We start from the raw sequence: 22535 nt of genomic DNA, 5'->3' as shown, positions 1-22535 counted from the left end.
ACCCCCTGCCCAGAAAACCACAGTGAAAAACTTCTCTAAAGCAAATTTCACACTCCTCAAAACCGAGGTGGAATCCTTCAAAGCCCCCGGGCCTGTGGAAAATACGGCCCAGACCACAGAATCCTTTATAAATGCATTCTATGAACACCTTCAGGAATGCATGGATCATGCAATCCCAAATAAAACCAAGACCCAATTCTCCAAAGGCAGATGTCCTGTCTGGTGGACCCCAGCCATAAACAAACTATACAATAGAAGGAGGAAGCTACTACATGATAGAGCAAAATCCCAAAAAGGGAAGGCATCTCTGATCAGTATTAGCAAAAAACTACGGGCAGTCATAAAATCGTCAAAGACCATCTTCGAGAGAAAAATTGCACAGGACACTAAGGATAATCACAAGGCTTTCTTTAGTTATGTTAGGAACCTGGGTGGGAATTCCCAGATATTCTCAGAATTAGTCCAAAAATGACAAAAAAAGTACACCAAACCCACAGACATTGCCAACATCCTAGCTGATAGGTTCAGCGCAAACTCCCCCCCCCCCCACCAAAAGGGCAAATATCTATCCCAGTAGAGTGCTGCCCCCCTGACATCTCAGATGCTTAGGTAAGAGCCACCCTCTCCAAAGCAAAAAACACAGCATCAATGGGACCAGACGGTGTCCCGGGCTGCGTTCTGCATGAACTCCAAGAAGAGCTAAACCCAAACATAAAACTACTGTTCAATCTCAGCTTTACTACAGGATATGTACCCAAAGAGTGGCGTACAGCAACATTGGTCCCTCTCCACAAAGGTAGTGCCTCAACGGATCCTGGAAACTATCACCCCATAAGCCTGACTAGCTTGGTCTGCAAAGCTATGGAAAGGATCATCATGGACCTCATAAATAAAGATATAGGGGACCTACAGACACTGGAACCTACCCAGTTTGGCTTTGTTAAGGGCAGATCCTGCCTCTTAAACCTGGTTGATTTCTTTGAAACAGTCACCAAGGCCATTGACGAGGGGAAGGTGGTCCACACAGCCTACCTGGACCTCGCAAAAGCCTTTGATACAATACTCCACTCGGGCATTATAGATAAGCTCACCAGCTTAAATATAAACCCCTATGTCACTAGATGGGTTGCAAACTGGCTCAAGGACAGAACCCACATGGTTAGAATTGCTGGAGCCGTGTCAGACTCCAAGCCAGTTACCAGTGGCGTCCCACAAGGCTCAGTCCTGGGACCTCTCTTGTTCGGTTTATATTTCTCGGAGGTACAGGCCAACACGGAAGGACTGTGGCTGACCAAGTTCGCAGATGACTGCAAACTGGGCACCATAATCGACTCTCCAGCCGACACATGCATCCTCCAAAAGGGCCTCATAGAAACAGACAACTGGTGCCAGAGCCATGGCCTCAAGCTAAACACCAAAAAGTGTATAGTCATCCCCTTTGGCAAAAACAAAGTGCCCACAAATTACCACACAGGTGGTAATCCATTAAGTACAGAAGAAGTAATTAGGGACCTGGGGACCCAAGTTGATAGCAATCTCTCATTTGACAGCCATGTGGCCAAAGTGGTTAGAAAAACATTTTATATAACCCACAATCATGAAGGGATTCACATCTAGATCAGGGGAGGTCATCATGCCTCTTTACTCATCCCTCATCAGGCCCATAATCGAGTACAATGCCCCTTTTGGGATGTACCTTACCAGACACCTGCAGCAACTGGAAAGACCCCAAAAGTACCTCACCAAGAGGATCAAAGGGCTCAAACAGATGCCATATGCTGCCCGGTTAAAGAAACTCCAGCTCTACTCAGTGGCCTGCTCAGAGGCAATCTTTGCCTGACGTATAAAGCCATGTCCAACCCGGAATTACTGAACATGCTGCACCTCAGAAAATCCAAATCCCATCGAGCTACGCGCTCGAGAGACTTGAACCTCAGCACTGAAATAAATAGGACATGCTGGAGGGACAGATTCATAACCCAGAGGCTCCCTTCACTCTGGAATAAAATCCCAGTCCAGGTTAGGCAGAGTCCCTCATTGACTCTCTTCAAGAGGAATCTTGATGAGTGGATGGGAGATCGTAGGTTTACCCCGGGTATCACTTCTGTGTCACTGTTAGACAAGAGGCACAGTATACTAACCTCGAAAAAGGGCATAGCAAAATTAATTTAAAATGGGTGGCGAAAGCCAAACACACTCTGGCTAGGCTTATAAATGCCCTAGGGCAGATAGCCTAGTATGAACCTATGAACTTATTTGGGAGTTGTTAAGGACGATAGAGCTATCTTCAGAAGTTATAGTTAGTGACTGGGATAAAATGAAAATGGAGTTTAAAAATAGGGTGGAAATAGAGAGAGAAAGATATATGGTTAAGATAGGGTGGAAATAGCGAGAGAAAGATATATGGTTAAGAACTAATAGAAATTACTTAGAGAGGCTGACAAAGTTAAAGTATTTGAGAATAAGGGGAATCTCATAGAACAAGAGGAGGAGCAAATGCAGAGTTCTAAAGAGAAAATAAGGGAGTATCTGGATGATATGCATGAGATGAAAAAGATTGCAGTTAAGCAACTATTTTTTTTTTTTTTTACTCCAGACCACAAAAACTCTTGCCACAATGAATTAGGCGGCAGAAACTTGAAAGGGTTGTCAGCAAACTTAGGGAACCTATAACAAGAAAAATAACCAGAGATCCTGTAAAGCAGGGGTGTCAAACCTTTTGGCTTGCCGGGGCCGCATTGAGTGAACAGAAATTGTCTGGGGCTGCATATGAAATATATCATATAGTTAACTCTTTCACTGACACGGGTGACTAAAGTCGACGACCTGGCTGTACTGTAGGTGCATTCGAACATTGAATAAATGTAATAAATGCCTAATATTTGCCTTAAAATTCTAATTTGTAATCTAACAGTTAACTCTAACATCTTAGTTTATATATATATATATATATATATATATATATATTTTTTTTGTATGCAAATAAACAGGTACGGAACCCTTCCATTTTTATGAGATCATACCTCTTGATTTTGCTGGTTTCTTAAAGATGTTTTATGGCACATAGGGAAGAAGCTCTGACTGAAACACAGCCAGCCTAGGTAGATTGTCAGCCCAAGTGCTGGAGGAGCGAATGATGTGGGAAGAGGAATGATGAGGTAAAAGGCTGCTCACTTTTTGGAGGGAGGAGGGAGCAGAATGTTGAGAACAGGTTCAAAGGCACACCCAGGACACGACCTGGTGGTGACGCTATAGCTATGATAACAGCCATCAATCAAGTTGCTAGATGGCTGGACTTAATATGGGGCATATCATTATATGAGGAGGTGGCTCCCCATGTCACCCCTGTGCAACCACCATGTGATGTATAGCATACAAGTATACCGGTGATTAGTAGGGACATGCACAAAAACTCAGCTGGACAATTATTGCACCTGTACATGCCCTGTCCACTGTTTGAACTTGGCTGTTACTAGGCCATTGGGCTGAGAAATCTTCTCATTTGAAGGGACACAATCATTGCGGAGGAGACAAATCCAAGGTAAGCTTCCAAAATTGTGGGCATCATTAAGTATGTTAGAGGGATGAGAAATGCTGCAGATCTAAAGTCAGCAGTAGATGCCCAAAAAGTATCTATACAACAACGATATTTCATATTGCCATTCTTTGCATTCCTGATGTCTGCTCTAAGATGCATGTTTGTTAAATAGTATGAAGAGATCTGCATTGGTATTTATTTATCTGAGCATAGTAAAAGGGTATTAGTGCCATTATCACAAGAATATGACGTGGAATCAATTATCTTTAAACCTGCAAATACTGTTTTCTGTTTGGCCATTTCTACTTCTTGTACATAAATGGCTATATTTCCAAAAAGTTGACTGTAGTCCTAGAACATTTTCAAGGCATGGCACTGGAATAATTACCTATGATAAAACTCATAGTCTGAGCTCTAAGTTCCAAAGGCAAAGGAAAAGTGCATCTTGAATTTTGATTATAAAACAAAATTAAATGACAATTTTTATACTATAGTATTGACTTCTGTACAGAAATGCATCTTCTTTTTAGGCCCAGTGTTACAGCAGCACAAAGTATTTATGTCATTGGTAAGATTTTTTTTTTAATTGAATGTTTTATGGAGGTAATCTATCAATATCTTATCACCATATCCCTATATCACTCTTCCTGGTATCATTACAAAATTATCAGGGCAAACAAGAGAATATTCAGCTTTATACAGCCCACTGCATGAGCTAACAGAATCTAGAAAAACAGGCTGCATATTCTCAAATTTGTAAATGTCTTCCTAAACAAGTAAAATAACCATATGCTATACATATAAAATGACAGTAAAAAATCATATAGTCTGAGGAGCAGCTATTATTTTAGATATGATTTCAGAAGACACCCTAATGATAGGATTCTGAGATATACTTAGTTGTCCACCTGAAATTATGAAATGAATATGAAAAAAACAGTAACTAATTTGTATGTAGTAATATTAGCGATACCTAGTCATACAGGACCAAATTTCTGACTCTCTTGAAATTTTCTAACAAATTTCACAAGAAAATATGCCAGATCTCTCTCTCTCCAGAATGTACTTTTTGTTGGTGACTTCAAATACAAAGACACATACACAATTGTATCGTCATGTAGTGTGGGTCACTGCTTAAGTCTAAATTTGAGAGGAAGAGCAAGCATAAATCCACCAATATAAAACTTCCTTAAGAAAAATAAGCTTGTTTTTTTTATTTCTGAAGCAATATCATCATAACATGGATATATTCTGATGTACTGCATTCCTCTGAGCAAAAGTCATACTACCATCCATAATGGACACTGTTTATAATGCAGCAACTGGACTTTAAGCATGCCAAATAATCCATATGTCAATCCCTTTGATTTATTAACAACATTTTCAGGGAATGATGTTCTGACAAAAAATACGGCCTTCTACACTTAGACTTAGTTAGCTGATTGCCACCCATTTGTTACCCACTCTTTGTGAGCTTGGACAAGATACCAGACAGTCTTCGAAAATCCATACAGTTGACAGGTACGTTAATTCAGTACAACACTCTGTCTCTCTCTCCCATACATACACACACACACACACACTCTCTCTCCTACTTTCACACACGCACTCGCTCAGTCCCTCCGCACTTACCTATTAATACAGTTGGGTACTGTCCCTTTCAGAGGCAATAATGGCAAATCTGTACACAAATCCCTCTTCAGCATGAACACACACACACACACACACACACACACACACACACACACACACACACACACACACACACACACACACACACACACACACACACACACACACACACACACACACATACACACACACTGATTATTTGGTGTGAAATAACACAGAGGCAAGAACACACAGATCCTACTTCAGCGCAAAAAAAAAAAAAACGGGAAGGGTGCTTTGACGCATGGGCACATCAATGTTGCAGTTACAGATCACTGAAGTTGCAGTTAACAGCTGTGGGTCGCATGGAAGAACTGCGAGGGCTACAATGTGGCCCGTGGGCCGCAGGTTGGACACATCTGCTGTAGAGGCTTTAGAGCTGTAGTGGAAATTTTATGAAAATTTGTATAAAGCAGAGAAATGTTGAAATTGAGAAAGAGTTTGTTTGAGTCTTTCGGCTTTTCCCGGTTAGGGGTTGCCACAGCGGAACTCCGGTCCGCTAAAGATTGGCAGTAGAGTTTTACGTGCTGGCTTGCTGGGCCTAATGCACAACCTTCAACGAAGGAACGCCCGTTCACACATGTCGCCACACAGACGACGCTCTAGCTGAGAATCAAACGGGCAAAATAGAGAAAGAGTACAGGTGGAAATATTTATGGAAGTCTTAATTATGCCAAGGTTAGAGGTAGACGAGGTTCAATAACTAACAGTTAAGACTGGAGGTGATAAAATAAAAAATGTGATGTGTAATCATTCTTCAGGAAAGTCTCCAGTAACAAGATTGTTTTCCTGTGGAAGTTTGGAAGCTATGAGTGAAGAAAGTAATAAAGATCTGGAAGACCTGTTAATCCTCCTGAAATGGAGGCCCATGGGATGTATGTAAATGATACCTTGAAGACATCAGGTCTTTCAGCTCTATGGCTTCTGAATGTCCATGACTTTTTACTTTTTTCTTTTTAAGTTTTTGTGGATACATTCAGGCCAATATGCCAAACCCCAGTAGCTGTGGACATGCATGTTTCAGTCATAACAAGGAGATTTAAGGTGTCACACAGTAGAAAATCTAGCTTGGCTAGGTTTTGCTTGTAGTTTTTGCTAATTGGTTTGTCTGTATGACCTTTTTACTTATGGTGTTAGTTGGGATAATTTACTAAAGGTGTTTAAAAACAAAGTCTGTGCTATGGCAGGTGAACAAGCAAAGGGAAGACGGTCTTAAGCTGTAAGGAAGTAGCAGTGGGCAATCTCCTCTCAGTGGTTTCTGATTGCAGTGCACATCCTGGCAGACAGTTTAAGCTGTAAGGATGTAGCAGTGGGCGATCTCCTCTCAGTGGTTTCTGATTGCAGTGCACATCCTGGCAGACAGTTTAAGCTGTAAGGATGTAGCAGTGGGCGATCTCCTCTCAGTGGTTTTTGCAGTGCACATCCTGGCAGACAGTTTAAGCTGTAAGGATGTAGCAGTGGGCGATCTCCTCTCAGTGGTTTCTGATTGCAGTGCACATCCTGGCAGACAGTTTAAGCTGTAAAGATGTAGCAGTGGGCGATCTCCTGGGCAGTGTGTCACGGTTATCCCCATGGCATCTGCCTCAGACTCCTTCCCTGTTATCTCAGCAGGAGAACCAGAGTCTGCACCCTCAGCTTCTAACACTAAACCTTGCAGCCTGGCTAATGACATAATCTCTCCCTTACCATCCCTCAGTAAACCTGTGATGGATATTATTTGAGGCAAGGAGGCCTAGTACTAGAAAATCTTATGCTGAAAAATGGAAAAGATTCTGTGTCTGGAACCAGTCTCTAGGGATGAGCACAGCAGCACCTAGTTTACCTCAGATTTTACAATACTTTACTGAGATGCTTCACAAGGGCCTGTCTTTTTCCTCCATTAAAATCCATGCCTCAGCCATTTCAGCTCATTATAACACAGAACCTCCCCTCTTCTCTCATCCACTGCTCAAGCAGTTCCTCAGAGGGGCCAAAATGTTGAGACCACCCAGGAGAGCTCCAACCCCAGCCCTGGGACCTTAACTTTGTGTTGGAGAAACTCACTCTACCTCCTTTCGAGACAGCTGCTACTGCAGACTTAAAATTTCTGTCTTGAAAACAGCTTTCCTTTTAGCAAACACTTCAGCTAGAAGGGTATCTGAATTACAGGCCCTTATGGCAGTGGAGACTTTCATCATCTTTCATGCAGACAGGGTGTCCCTCAGAACCAGTCCATCCTTCCAAGGTGGTATCCAGTGTGGCTCTTAATCAGTCCATTCATTTGCCAACCTTCTTTCACAATCCACAGAATAAAGGGGAATGGATACTGCATTCCTTAGATGTGCACAGACAACTTAGATTCTACTTGGACAGGACTAAACCTCAAAGGAAATCTGAACAACGGCTGGTGGCATTTGCTGCAGGGGCAGAGGGGAAGGCTATTTCAAAACAAACCATTTGTAAATGGATAAGCCATTGCATTCATTTCTGCTATAAGCACCATGGAAAACCTATCCCCCAGGGGATCAGGCCTCACTCCACCAGGGCTGCATCTACCTCTGCAGCCTTTCTCAGAGACGTCCCTACCAGGGACATCCTAGAAGCTGCTACCTGGAGTTCTGTACATACTTTCACCAAGCATTATCATTTACCAATTTTCTCTAAATCCAGAACTGGCTTTGCCACTGCAGTCTTGCAGGGCATTATAGCTGGCCCTAAAGCTTTCTAACTTCCTCCTCCCAACCACAGCTTTGGGAATCTACCCAAATGTAATGACTGCAACAGTGAAACATGAAGAACATAGTACAGTTGTGTACACTCACCATAAATGTAGATGTTCAAGTGTATTCACTGTTGCAGTCCTGGTTACCCTCCCTTCAGTCCCCTAAATTCTTTTGGCTATACCTCTACTTTCCTTTACTATGCTTAAAAGCCTTTTTGGTGTATTTGCTTTTTTGTTGGAGGGATATCATTGTACTTTTATATTTAATTGCTTCCCATTAGGGGGGCACCTGACATCTGGGGCAAGAAAAACTGATGTAATGGTGTCGGCTGCATGTTTTATACCCCTGACGACCTGACGTCATGGAAGAAGGGACAGCAACTGACACAGGACCCAAGACTTTGTTAATAAGGCTGACTGAGGGCAACCTGCCAGCAGATTACGCAAATGTAATGACTGCAACAGTGAATACTCTCGAACATCTACATTTATAGTAAGTGTACACAACTGTATTTTCTAGGCTTTTCAACAAGTCTGGGGTTTGTGCTTCAGCTGTGTTAATTTGCTTCACTCTAAAAATAGGGTTATTTTTGTTGATTTTCATAAATCTCAAAATGAAATTTGACAGCAAAATAAAAGGAAAAAAGTGATATTGTAAAGCAAAACCATGTTTCACCCTTATATGGAACCACATAAATGTATAAGTACCAACTACACAGTCACTCAGGAGTTTGAAAAGTAATAAAGTTTGGCCCAGTGGACCATCCCGGTAAACAAATAAATAAATAAATAACGATAACCTTAACTGTGTATGTCAATCTTGCACAGATAGTGTGAGCACAATTCAGTCAATCACGATGTCACATTGATAATGAAGAGCTGTTCTCTAAAGCTGCACACAGCTGAGTTTATTACCACTTTATCAATGTTTATAGCTGTTTGTGAAAAAAAAAATTGATGTGCCTATATTGCAGATTGTTCTGAATAAATATTAATAACATGAAAATTGTGATGCTATTTGTAAAAACTGATAAAACCGTGAATTATGTACCTCTCTTTGTTCCTCATTTATAGTGGATCTGCTGTGATATTCGCTATATGGATTTCAGCATCCTGGGAAAATTTGCAGTGGTAATGGCTGATCCCCCATGGGATATCCACATGGAGCTACCTTATGGCACACTTACAGATGATGAGCTAATGAAGCTTAACATTCCTGTACTACAGGACGAGGGCTTCCTTTTCCTCTGGGTGACCGGCAGGTATGGTCATGAGGTGGGTGGTAGTGCCAATGGGATCTTTGCTTTTTTTCCAGTATATTTTCAGCCTGTACAGATTAGTGGAATATTTTGCTGTCTATTTTGAGCTGATCGCATGGTCTGAAGGCTAGACTTTGTAGGTCTGAATAAGTTTACTAAATCTAGCAGATGCAGGATCAGTTTCCACCATTTAACTACTCCACTGCCTCCCTGGAATAGTATTGTGTGTGCTTAGTGTGTTTATCAGTTTGTTAAAACAAACAAAAAAAGAATATGACGTGTGTTTTTTTGTGGTCACATTGTTGTATGACCGAATGCATTATCCATGAATGCCGTTATTACTGAAGTAAATAGAGTATTAAGCTTCATATAGCTCCCTCCTAGAGCTTTGTCTTCTCACAGTCTAATGTTGGGGTCATGCTGAAGAATCCTACTTCTGCACCTGTGTAATAGACCCCACCTTCTTTGTAAACACTGGTCCAGGGGCATAACCTCTAGCAACATAATTGAACTAAGTTCCAATTATTTCTTCTGATTGTGTGTAAGTTAAAAAAATGTTTTATCACTTTTTGAAACTCTTGTTTAACTCTACTATCTTGTATTATGTTATGGAGCTTTTCTCCCGGGCCTCCACTGAAATGGGCTCATTTCAGCCCAGTGGACTTTTCTGGTCAACAAAAGCAAATAAAATTAAATAATAATAATAATAAATTATAGTCCTGAATCTTTGAACTGTGACCCCTGCCCTGCTGGAATGCAATGTTATTGTGAGGATCCAGTTGCAGAGTGTAAGCTTTGCAGAAGCAGAACATCCGGTGATGGTGAAATTGTCTAGCATTGTACCATCAAAAGAGAATTGTACCACCAGAAGATAGTTTGTGGTGAGTTTCTCATAAAAGAAAGCTGACTTTTCACCAAGCCAGATTTGCAGAAACATGCAACAGAGTCATGATAGCTGTTATAGCCAAGCCCCCCCAAAAAAAAATAATAATATATATATATATATATATATATATATATATATATATATATATATATATATATAATCACGAAATACTGAAATGTTGAATTTCAGTATCTCAACACTATAAAGTCGAAGTTTTGAAATAGCGAAAATGCATAATCACGAATTTGAATATCTCGAATTCACGGTTATGGCTTTTAGCTACGTAATTTCTGGGGTTGTATGAGGATGGTGTGCAGTGCCATGTGTGGATTTAGGTGTAATGTCAGGTGAGTGAGTGTTTTGTAAGGGTTTTGGGTGGGATTTTGAGCTTATGTGAGTGTGCTGTTATGTGTGATGTGTGTGTGTGAGGGACTGTAGAATGTGTGTGTTTGCTCTCAGTTTTCTGTTTGTGCGATCTTGGAGTTAGTATATATAAGTAGGGGAGATGTTGGGGGTGCAGGGGGGCTTGCCCCCTGCTTATTTGTGATGTAAGTTTGTGGATGTGTGTGTTGTTTGTTTTGTTGTGTGTGTGTTTTGTGGTATATGTGTGATCGAATCCATGAAATCGAATCCACACAACACTGTGTTTTCTGTGTTTTAAATTTTGCGGTTTTGGGCTTTCAGTGTTGTGTGGATTCGATTTCATGGTCTCAAAAAACTGAAAGTCAGATTTCAGTCTTTCGAGATTATGAAATGAATCCGTTTTATATATATATATATATATATATATATATATATATATATATATATATATATTTATTATTGCACTTTCTCCAAACATATGTATATTGTGATTTACCATACTGATGTTTTTTCTTCCACAGTCGCAGATTTTCAAAGCCAGGTGCAGCCCTCTTCATTCACCCACGCTTCACTCAGCTCACTCCGCTGTCTTACCCTACCCCCCCAATTCCCTCCCACTATACCTAAACTTAAATCATAAGCTCCACCCACTTCCCCTATACTGACCAGTCTCTTTCTTCTCATTTACCTTCCTGCCCACCTACCTTTCAAACTTCCTGTATTCAAATACTTCCCCATTTTAATTCCCTCTCATAACTCCGGTTCTCTTGCCATTACCACACTCTTTGAGAGATTTAATAGTTATTGGCAAACAACTTATTGTGAACTAACCTATCAGTATCTACCTATATTAAAAACATCCTAATCCTAACTATTCATCTTTCTGCCACCCACTCCTTTGCTAGTGTCCCCTAGTTTGCCGCACCTCTCAATCATATTCTACATCATTTCACTACTTTCTCTTCTACCCCACTTACCTCATATTTCTCCTACTGTATACTGCTACACTGTAACTGCTGTTACTCTTTAACTGTAACCAGACTTCCTCACTTAAGCCATTTAATACCTCCTTTCCCTTAATGACTCTCAAGTGTTAGTATACTCCTTCTCTCTCTTGTTACCCTATTTTACTTTCTAATATCACATCTTAGCACTCCACTGTATCTCCTTTCCCTCTAAACCTACATCTGCCACATCTTTCCAAACTTATCCAACAAGTAGCTACCCAGAGACATCTCCCAGGCTACATCTAATTAATCCGCTACTCTTTCACAAATTATTAATTCTATTAAATTGCACTATCCTGTACCATCTGATTCATCTGAGCAGATCAAAAAGACAGCAATTACTAACCTTCTACTCTCCCATTTTTTTTTCAAACCTACCCCTATGCAGTGATATTTACCCTAGGACCTACTTATATTAACCCATTAGCTCTATCTAACCCCCACAACTTATACAAATCCTTAAATGTTGCATTAAACTTCCAAAGCATTCGTAATAAAATTACTGATTTTTATACATGGATATCTCAGTTAGCCAAATTTTGTTGCTGCTACAGAGACCTGGCTGAAACCTAATACAAAAGATACTGAATTTCTCCCTCCAGGTTTCAATACTATAAGGTCAGACGGACTTCACAAAACAGGAGATGGAGTCACACTTCTTTTTCCTAATGCCTTGAACATAGGTTCATAGGTAAGTACTAGGCTATTGGCCCTAGAGCATAATTAAGCGTAGCCAAAATGTTTTGGCTTTCGCCTCCCATGGGGTTTAGTTACCTGTGCCTCTGTCGAGCAGGGCGACAGACGTGATTCCCGGGGTGAATTTCCTGTTTCCCATCCACTCATCAAGATTCTTCTTGAGCGCTAGTGAGGGGCTCTGCCTCACACATATGGGGACCCTATTTCAGAGCAAGGGGAGTCTCTGGGACACAAATCTGTCCCTCCAACATGTCCTGTTTATTGTTGCTGTCAGGTTAATGTCCCTTGAGTGTGTAACTCTGGTGGATTGGGTTTTCCTTAGGTGGAGCATTTCCAGCAATTCGGGGTTTGCCATAGTCTTGTATGTTTGGCATAGGTCACCTCTGAGTAGTGTGTACGCGACCAAGTATAGTTTGAGTTTTTTAGCCTTGTGGCATAGGGCATGTGTTTAAGGCCCGTTTTCCTCTTTGTGGGGTACTTTTGAGGCCTCTCCAGTTGTTGCAGATGTCTTGGAAGGTACATCCCAAACAGGGCTTTGTATTCAGTTATGGGTCTAATGACTGATGAGTAGAGGGGACAATAACTTCCTTATTCCTAGATGCAAACCCCTTTGTGATAAGATGGGCTATGTAGAAGGATTTTCTAACCATTTTAGTGATGTGGTTGTCGAAGGAGAGGTTACTGTCCACCTGTGTCCCTAGGTCTCTTATCACACCCTCTGTGATAAGTGGGCTGCCACCTATGTTGTAATTCATTGGCATTTGTTTTTTCCCCAAAAAGTATGACAATGCACCTTTTGGCATTTAACTTGAGGCCATGATTTTGGTACCACGTATCTCTATCAGTGGGACCCCTCTGAAGGATGTCTATGTCATTTGGAGTCTCAGTTATGGTGCCCAGTTTGCAGTCAGCCATAATCCCTCTGTGTTTGCTTGTACCTTGGAGAAATAGATGCCAAACCGGTGGGGTCCCAATACTGAGCCCTGTGGTACTCCACTAGTCTCAGGTTTGAAATCTGATCTAGCATTCCCTATTCTCACTGAATGGGTTCTATCCGTGAGCCAGTTGGCAACCCATCTTGTTACATAGAGGTTTATGTTTAGGTTAGTGAGTTTGTCTATAATTCCCAAGTGGGGAATGGTGGTATCGAAGGGCTTGGCAAGGTCAAGGTATGCTGTGTGGACCACCTTCCCTTCATCTATTGCCTCAGTGACCTTTTCGAAAAAGTAAACCAGATTGAGGAGACATGACTGTCCCTTTACAAACCCAGACTGGGTAGGGTCTAGAGTTTGTAGTTTCCTTATGTCTTTGTTTATGAGTTCCATGATGATGTGCTCCATGGCCTTACGGACTAGGCTCATCAGGCTGATGGGGCAGTAGTTCCCGGGGTCAGTGGTGGCACCTTCTTTGTGGAGTGTGATGACTGTTGCCATTTGCCACTCTGTGGGCACATAGCTTAAGGTGAGGCTGTGGTTAAATATAGTATTAAGGTGCGGGATTAATTCATTTTGGAGTTCATGTATCACGCAGCCTGGGATGCTGTCAGTTCCCGTGGATGCTGTGTTTTTTACTTTGGAGAGTGCTGTTTTTACATGGGTGTCTGTGATTTCAGGGGCAGCACAATCGTCTGGTATGGATATGGGCCCTCTAGGTGGTGAGGGTGGGGTAAAGTTTGCACTGAACCTATCTGCCAATATATTGGCAATATCAGTTGGTTCCGTGACTTTTGCACCATTCTGCTGTAGCTCAGAGCAGATCTGAGTGTTGCAGTTTAGATTCTTGACATGGCTAAAAAAATGCCTTGTGGTTGTCTTTGGTGTCTGTTGCGATTTTTCTTTCAAAGTTCACCTTAGAGGTTTTTATGAGGGTTCTTAGCTTTTTGCTAAGGTTGGTCAGGGATCCCTTCCATTCCTGGGTTTTTACTCTTCCTTCTATTGTAGAGCTTATTTATGGCCGGGATCCACCAGACTGGTTTCCTCTTTTTGGAGGAATGGGTCTTGATCTTGTTTGGGATAGCACGGTCCATGCACTCGTGTAAGTGCTTGTAGAGTGCTTTTGTGTAGGATACAGCAAATTCAGTCATATTTACATTCTGCGTGGGAGTAACAAAATTTGCCAGCTCTTTACCGTGGTTTCCCTGGGAGGGGGTTAGGGTGGTATGTGGATATCTAGGGTGATGAGTTTATGGTCTGATCTGACCAATGAGGAATTTACCACAGGTGTGGAGCATTTATCCCCCATGTTGGTGATAACCAGGTCCCCAGTATATTGTTACCTCTCGTGGGGGTGCTAATAAGGTGGTCCAGGCATTTGAGTTTATATAGTCGAGGAAGCGCTGAGCAAAGGTATTAGTGTTTCTGTAGTTTTCCTAGTTAATGTTTGGGTAATTGAAATTACCCAGTATAAGGGTGTTCGGCTGGACCTTCATGTTTTCCAGTATCTCCAGGAATAACGAGTGGGTGTCTTGGGTCAGGGAGGGTGATCTGTAGCAAGCTACAATCTGAATTGCAAATACTGTTCCACAGTTCTCTAATGCTGAAATTCTCATTTCTTTTCTAAAACTAAACAAATCTAAAAGACTATATATTGTAGTTGTATATATACATTTGGCAATAACATATCTATTTTGGAAGAAATCCTACCTGGATCTCCAGTACAATTAAAAATGAAACCATCAATGTCCTTCAAGAATGCAACTGCAGTCATAACATATGGGTTGTCCTGCCTCAGGCAGCCCTCGGTCGGCCGAATTCCAAAGTCTGAGTCCGGCGTCGGCTGGTGTCGCCTCCTCTCCGACGTCACTACGGCTGGAGTATAAAGGCATCGGCCGACGCCATCTTCTTCGGTCTTTCTTGCCGCGCGGTGCCTGAAGCAGAAGCAGTTCGCAAGTGCCGGTCGGTCAGCTCCTGAGTTTTCAGTACCGAAGTCATCTAAAAGCTAAGTACCCTGTTGGGGAACATTTATTCTTGCCTCAGCCGATGTCAGAACAAATTGAGAAAGTTAATAATTGTTTGTCTTGTGGTAAACAAATACCTCATAAGGACTTCCATTCTCTCTGCCTTCCTTGCCTGGGCCCAGACCACGACGTCTCAGCCTGTGCTGCCTGTGCTTGCTTTAATAAGCGCACTTTCAGGCGCCGGGCAGAATTCGCCGAGAACTTTTTCGGTGAATCTTTTGCGTATATCATGCCGTCGGATCAACCGACAACCCAATCTGCTAAAAAACGCAAGGACCGGGACCGACACCCTCGGCCCGCGTCCACTACCGATGCTACTCCTAAACCCTCTGCTAGTGCTGCGGTCCCTTCGGAAGTGGTAAATCCACCGCTCCAGGCCGACGACACAGCGTTAACACGACCTTTGGTCTCGGAGGTCTCTCCGGTGCCGGTTGTTGATTTTCCTCCGGAAACCGAAGTTCTGGATCTACCCGACACCATTTCTGTGGACAAGGTTACGCCTGCACGTGGGGCTGCTAGGCCCCCTGTATCCATGTCCATCAAGGCCTTTGCACGTGCTAAGGCCTCCAGTCAGGCCAAGGCCCATCCTAAGCCAACTACCCAGGCCCCTTCATCTGATAAGCAGATTATGTCTCTGGCTGCAGATCTTATTTCCCTTATCAGGGGCTTATCAGGGGGACTCAGCCTCATCCGGACAGGGGTTCTCAGCCACCTGCAGAGAAAAGGCCTAGAACTGAGCAGGCAGACGACCTCTCTTCGGATGAAGCCTCTGGGGATTCTGAGCATTCTGATACCCAAGAAGAATCCTTCCAGGCCTACGAGGACTCTGATGCTGAGGAATCTATTCCCACTGCCTCCCCTCCAGAGGATTTCTCTTTTGGTGAAGTCCTGCATTCCATGAGGGAACATTTTCAATGGCAGGGTCAGGAATTCTCTGACTCCAGGAAAAGGCTTCGTACCTTCCTCAAGCTTCCCCAGCACAGACCTTTGGCTATTCCACCTGTTATGGATGTTTTGGATGATGTTTTCTCTGACTCCAGTGCTAACCCTGATTCTCTTCCTCCTGCTCCTGTCAAGCCGTACAGATATTATAGAGTCCCTGACACTCACAAGCACCTTTTTAAGGCCCACTCTGTGGATCTATAAACAATTTCACAGGCCCCAAGGGAGTGGCTACCTCCTCTGCCAAAAACCCTCTGCCAGCAGACAGAGAAGCAAGGTCCCTGGAGAGATGGGGTAAAAAAGTATATACCTCTACTACTCTAGCCATGAGGTCACAACTGCCTTTTCCACATTTTCAGTACCAAGATTTTCTCCTGGATGATTTACAGAAAAAGTTAGCCTCTCCTGAGCCTATTGATAAAAAGGCATTGCAGGATCATATACATAACACTCAGCAGGTTAATAACCATTTTCTTCAGTGTGGTTATGATGCACTGGAAGCTTCATGTAGGGCAGCTATGACTGGGGCTGTGATACGTAGACATGCTTGGTTAAAGGATCAGTCTTTGCCTGACCATGTTAAAGTAAAGTTATTTGATGCACCTCTGGAAAAACAGAAGCTGTTTGGTGCTAATGCACAAGATGTATTGAAATCCATAGAGGAAAAAGCAAAGTCAGTACAGACAGTCAAGGATTTCCTTCAGGTTCAGCCACCCAGATTCAGCAGAAACTGGCCCTCAAAGAATTGGTCCTTCCCCGGCTCAGACAAGTTTCAAAGGGGAAAAAGCAGACGTGCCCGAGGTAGAGGGCAATACAGAGGCCGCCAATGGCAACCTCCAAATCAAAGAAGTGGCGCAGACAGTTCAGCTGCACCACAAGGACAATCACAATGACTTGACTTTCGTACCGCCTACGAAGGTTCAGAGAGAAGCACCTTTGGGCGGAAAATTATCCTTATTCTCTCAAAACTGGCATATCTTAACCAAGGACAACTGGATTTTGGATTTGATAGACAAAGGTTACAGATTCCACTTCCACACATTACCAATAAGACAAGGCATGCCAAACCTGCCACATCATCAAAGGGCAGAGGCGCTCATTCAAGTTTCCAAGCTGTTAAGTATAAAAGCAATAGAAAGGGTTCCTCCTCAGGAGCAAGGCCAGGGATTTTATTCAAGACTGTTCCTTGTTCCAAGAAAAGAAAACAAATGGAGACCCATACTGGACTTGTCAACTCTAAACACTTTTCTCATGGTGCCAAAGTTCAAAATGCTGACGTTGCAGCAACTCCTTCCCATGCTGGGCAAGGGGTCTTGGCTGGTCACTCTGGACCTCAAGGAGGCATACCTGCATGTCCCAGTCAGACAGAGCTGCAGAAGATACCTCAGATTTCTTGCAGGGACAGAGCATTATCAATTCTCAGCATTGCCGTTTGGCTTATCTACTGCGCCCAAGAGTGTTCACGAAATGCCTGGCATCAGTAGTGGCACACTGCAGACTGCAGGGGATTTAAATATACCCCTACCTGGACGACTGCCTCATACAAGCAGACAACAAACAAACCTTAAAAGAAAATTTGGACTACATCATGCATCTACTGCAGGCCTTGGGATACACAGTCAACATTCAAAAGTCAAAACTACTGCCATCCCAACAGATTATCTTCCTAGGAGCCAAACTGGACACAGAAAACCAAATGGCCTACCTCACAGAGGAAAAGCAGCAGCATTTACCAGAGTACTTCAAAGGCCTAGCAAAACTCTCCCAGCTGACTGCAAGGAAAATCCTGTAGGCCCTGGGGTTTATGGCATCTTGCATCCTTCTGATACCTTTGGCAAGACTTCATATGAGAAAGCTGCAATGGTATTTAAAAAACTTATGGTCTCAACACAACCAAAGCCTAGAGGACATAATCCCACTTATCCCATGTCTGCAAAAGGAATTCTTATGGTGGGCTCAAGCCAGTCAGCAAAACAAAGGCATGTCTTTCAACAGACCTCAAGCAGGCCAAACGATTACAACAGACACCTCAGACCATGGATGGGGGGCGCACATGGAGGGCAGATGCATTCAAGGTTTTTGGACGCCAAAGGAAAGGCATCTGCACATAAACCAAAAGGAGATGTTGGCAGTGATACATGCAATCGAAACTTTCGAAAAATCACTACAACAAGGGCATTTGCTAATATGGACAGACAACACCACTGTCATGTGGTACATAAACAAGCAGGGAGGCACCCATTCTTATCCCCTCTGCAGACTAACAATGCTTCTCTGGGAAAAATCTCTGAGCCTGAAGATACATTTACAATCCCAGTTTGTACCAGGCAAGGACAATGTACTGGCGGACCAGCTGAGCAGAAATTTTATGGATCCACACGAATGGATGCTGCACCCTCACATTTTCTCTCAACTGATGAAGACATGGGGAAGACCGGATGTAGATCTCTTTGCTTCCCACTTAAATCATCACCTGGAAAAGTTCTGCACAAGGACTCACCATCCTCTAGCCTGGAAAACGGATGCTGTCTCCTTCAGCTGGAATTCTGTGAAAATTTATGCATTCCCTCCTCTGCCTCTGCTGACCAAGGTGATACTGAAGATCAAAGCAGAACAACCAACAGGCATCTTGATAGCTCTGGACTGGCCAGGGCAACACTGGTACCCATTGCTATTGACCATATCTCGGACCAAACCATGGCCTCTGACCCTATGGCCCCTGCTCCTAACACAACACAATTACAGGACTGTACATCAAGACCTGAAAACATTACACCTGACAGCCTGGAGGCTACCATGATTTCTCCACCTAACTCTCTTTCCAAATCAGTTCAAGAGATCTTGCTGGAAGCACGCAGACCTTCCACCAGAAAAACCTATTCGGCCAAGTGGAAGAGATTCAGCATCTGGAATGCCAACAGGGGTCAGGACACATTACCGAGTATACCTCAGATATTAGAATACTTGGCAGAACTATTTCATACTGGCCTCTCATACTCTTCAATAAAGATTCATGCCTCAGCAATCTCAGCAAAATACAACTGTGACCCTCCAGTGTTTTCACATCCTTTGCTACGACAGTTTCTAAGAGGAATAAAGAATATCAAACCTCCCAGAAGACAGCCAGTACCTGCATGGGACCTCAATTATGTGTTGGAAAAATTAACTCTTCCTCCATTTGAACCAGCAGCAACTTCAGAAATTCAATTTCTTTCATGGAAGACGGTCTTTTTATTGGCAGTCACATCTGCAAGAAGAGTTTCGGAGATTCAGGCACTCATGGCAGTGCCTCCCTTCATCATTTTTCATCAAGACAGAGTTTCTCTAAGAACAAATCCTACATTCATGCCAAAAGTTATTTCCAGGGTGTCTCTAAATCAAGCTATTCACCTGCCTACATTCTTCCCCAATCCTCAAAACAAGGGGGAAAAACTACTGCATACTTTGGACATACACAGACAACTACGTTACTACTTGGACAGAACGAAGGCCACCAGAAAGTCTGACCAACTGTTTGTAGTCTATGCTGCTGGAATACAAGGAAAAGCAATCTCCAAACAAACAATCTCAAAATGGATTGGACATTGCATCAGATTCTGCTATTCATTCCATGGAAAAGGTGTGCCTGCCAGTATTAGGCCACATTCCACCAGAGCTTTCGCCACTTCCACAGCTTTCCTAAGAGGAGTGGCAACAAAGGACATTTTAGAGGCTGCTACATGGAGCTCCGTGCATACATTTACCAAGCACTACAACCTGCCTTTATACTCCAGATCCCGAGCAGGCTTTGCTTCGGCAGTCCTGCAGGGGATTTTAGCTACACCATCCTTATCATAGATCCATCCACCCCCAGCTTGGCTATGGTATTCAACCCATATGTTATGACTGCAGTTGCATTCTTGAAGGACATAGTACAGTTTTGTACCTACCATAAATGTAGATGTTCGATAGATATGCAACTGCAGTTGGATTTTCCCACCCTCCTACCCCTCGGTATCCTTCTTTTTTAGGTCCCTACCCCTTATCCCATTAGCTGGGGGTATTTCCTATGGTGTATCTGTTTATTACTGTTGTGCATGTTTGGATTATTTTTTATCCATTTACCAAATTTAGCCTTCCTAGGAGGGCACCTGGCATCTGGGGCAAGAAACACTGAAGAAGATGGTGTCGGCCGATGCCTTTATACTCCAGCCGTAGTGACGTCGGAGAGGAGGCGACACCAGCCGACGCCGGACCCAGACTTTGGAATTCGGCCGACCGAGGGCTGCCTGAGGCAGGACAACCCATATGTTATGACTGCAGTTGCATATCTATCGGACATCTACATTTATGGTAGGTACAAAACTGTACTTTCTGGGTGATGTGAATATTAGCTGGCTGAACAACTTCTCACAATTTCCTTCATCAAACATTAACCTACGTAATTTCACTCAACTTATCACCACTCCAGCTAGAGTCAATAAGAATAATAATGAAGGTTCCTGCCTACTTTGGGTATTGGTTACAGATACAAGTAAAGTCTCCACAGCCGTTACACTTCCAAATGCACTTAACGATGATCTCCCTGCCTTGTTCATAGAACAGCTCCATCCTTTCAGGAGGAACATCATTATAAACAAATAAGGCATCTGTCCAAATGCATTCCACAAACATTTAGCAATCTATTAAAATATTTCAACTGGAGCATCCTAAACCAGTGTCTCTAGGTGATGCAGTGAATTATTGTAATGCAACATTTCTAGAAACTCTGAACAGATTGCACCTGTTCAGGTAAAAAGAATCAAAGCAAACCGTGCCCCATGACTGACTAAATTAACCAAAGCAAACCGTGCCCCATGACTGACTAAATTAACCAAAGCAAACCGTGCCCCATGACTGACTAAATTAACCAAAGCAAACCGTGCCCCATGACTGACTAAATTAACCAAAGCAAACCGTGCCCCATGACTGACTAAATTAACCAAAGCAAACCGTGCCCCATGACTGACTAAATTAACCAAAGCAAACCGTGCCCCATGACTGACTAAATTAACCAAAGCAAACCGTGCCCCATGACTGACTAAATTAACCAAAGCAAACCGTGCCCCATGACTGACTAAATTAACCAAAGCAAACCGTGCCCCATGACTGACTAAATTAACCAAAGCAAACCGTGCCCCATGACTGACTAAATTAACCAAAGCAAACCGTGCCCCATGACTGACTAAATTAACCAAAGCAAACCGTGCCCCATGACTGACTAAATTAACCAAAGCAAACCGTGCCCCATGACTGACTAAATTAACCAAAGCAAACCGTGCCCCATGACTGACTAAATTAACCAAAGCAAACCGTGCCCCATGACTGACTAAATTAACTAACGAGCGAATGCTAGCTAGAAACAAAGCCTAGAAACAGTGGCTAAAAAAACATCTAGACCTATAGAGTTTCAAGCAGCTTTACAACCAGGTAAAATAAATAGGTAACTAAAGATCTAAAACTTCAAACCAATCATAAGCAAAACTCCAGAAAATGCAGAGCATCCATTACTTCACTCTTAAACCCTGGCCCTAAAAGCAATCCATGTCCACTCCCCAAAAACACTAACACAAATAGCTAGTCTCTTTAACTCGCACTTTATTAATAGTATATCAGATGTCATAGCTAACTTTTCGCTACCTCTTTGCAACCCCAACCCTAAACAGTCCTAATCATAATAGTCCATCTACACTATCATCTCCCATCCACCCTCCCAACAATTATGACCGTCGTAAGCTCCTGTCAGGCAACAACCAATTCCACATCCACCTTCACGCTTAAACTCATTCCAACTAATGCCATCAAAAGACTACTCCTCAAACTCAAACCCAGCTCCAAAGCAGATGATTACCTACCCACAGAATATCTAAAACTAGCAGCCAAAGCCATTGCTATCCCCTCAGCATTCTCATCAACAGATCTATGCTAGAATCCCATGTCCCAACACTGTGGAAAAAGGCATTTTTTTCTACCACTCCACAAAAGCAGAATATCTACTGACCTCTCCAACTATTGTCCTATAGCTATCCTCTCACCCATCTCTAATCTCCTTGAAAGATCTATACATATACAACTTCTAAACTTTTTTCTTAAAAAACAAATTCTATCCCCCACAAAGCATGAGTTTAGATCTGGCCATAATACTATGACTGTATGGATACCGTCAACAAATCGTATGACTCAAAATTCTCACTTCCCTATTTCTTGACCTATCAAAAGCATTTGATAAAGTCTCTCACCCCTTACTCTTAATTCAGCTCTCTAAAATTGGTTTCTCCCCCCAGTCTAAACTGATTTTCAAGTTACTTATTGGACAGGCAACAGGCAGTTAAATGGCAGAACTCCCTTTCTCCATATATTCACCACTCTACCGAAGTTCCCAAGGCTGTATATTAGGTCACCTCGTATTTAACATTTTTATTAAGTCTCTAGTTCTCATCTACTCAAGGCTGTCTCATATGATACGCAAACTGCTCTACTAATATCTGTTCTGCTGAT

General features: G+C 42.7%; 1 protein-coding gene across 2 annotated transcripts in view; it reads left to right on the top strand.

Annotated features, from left to right (window-relative positions):
* Window positions 1–22535, top strand: part of METTL3 (methyltransferase 3, N6-adenosine-methyltransferase complex catalytic subunit) — a 1113102-nt gene that overhangs the window by 382456 nt on the left and 708111 nt on the right. For both annotated transcript variants that reach the window (XM_044058241.1, XM_044058240.1), the window contains exon 6: window positions 8985–9172. In XM_044058241.1, the coding sequence (XP_043914176.1) occupies window positions 8985–9172 (188 nt within the window). The remainder of the gene's footprint in view (window positions 1–8984; window positions 9173–22535) is intronic.

Source organism: Protopterus annectens, chromosome 16.part0 (genome assembly GCF_019279795.1).
Source record: "Protopterus annectens isolate FY-2018-M chromosome 16.part0, PAN1.0, whole genome shotgun sequence".
NCBI classification, from domain to species: Eukaryota; Metazoa; Chordata; order Ceratodontiformes; family Protopteridae; genus Protopterus; species Protopterus annectens.
This window is presented reverse-complemented; position numbering and strand designations above follow the sequence as displayed.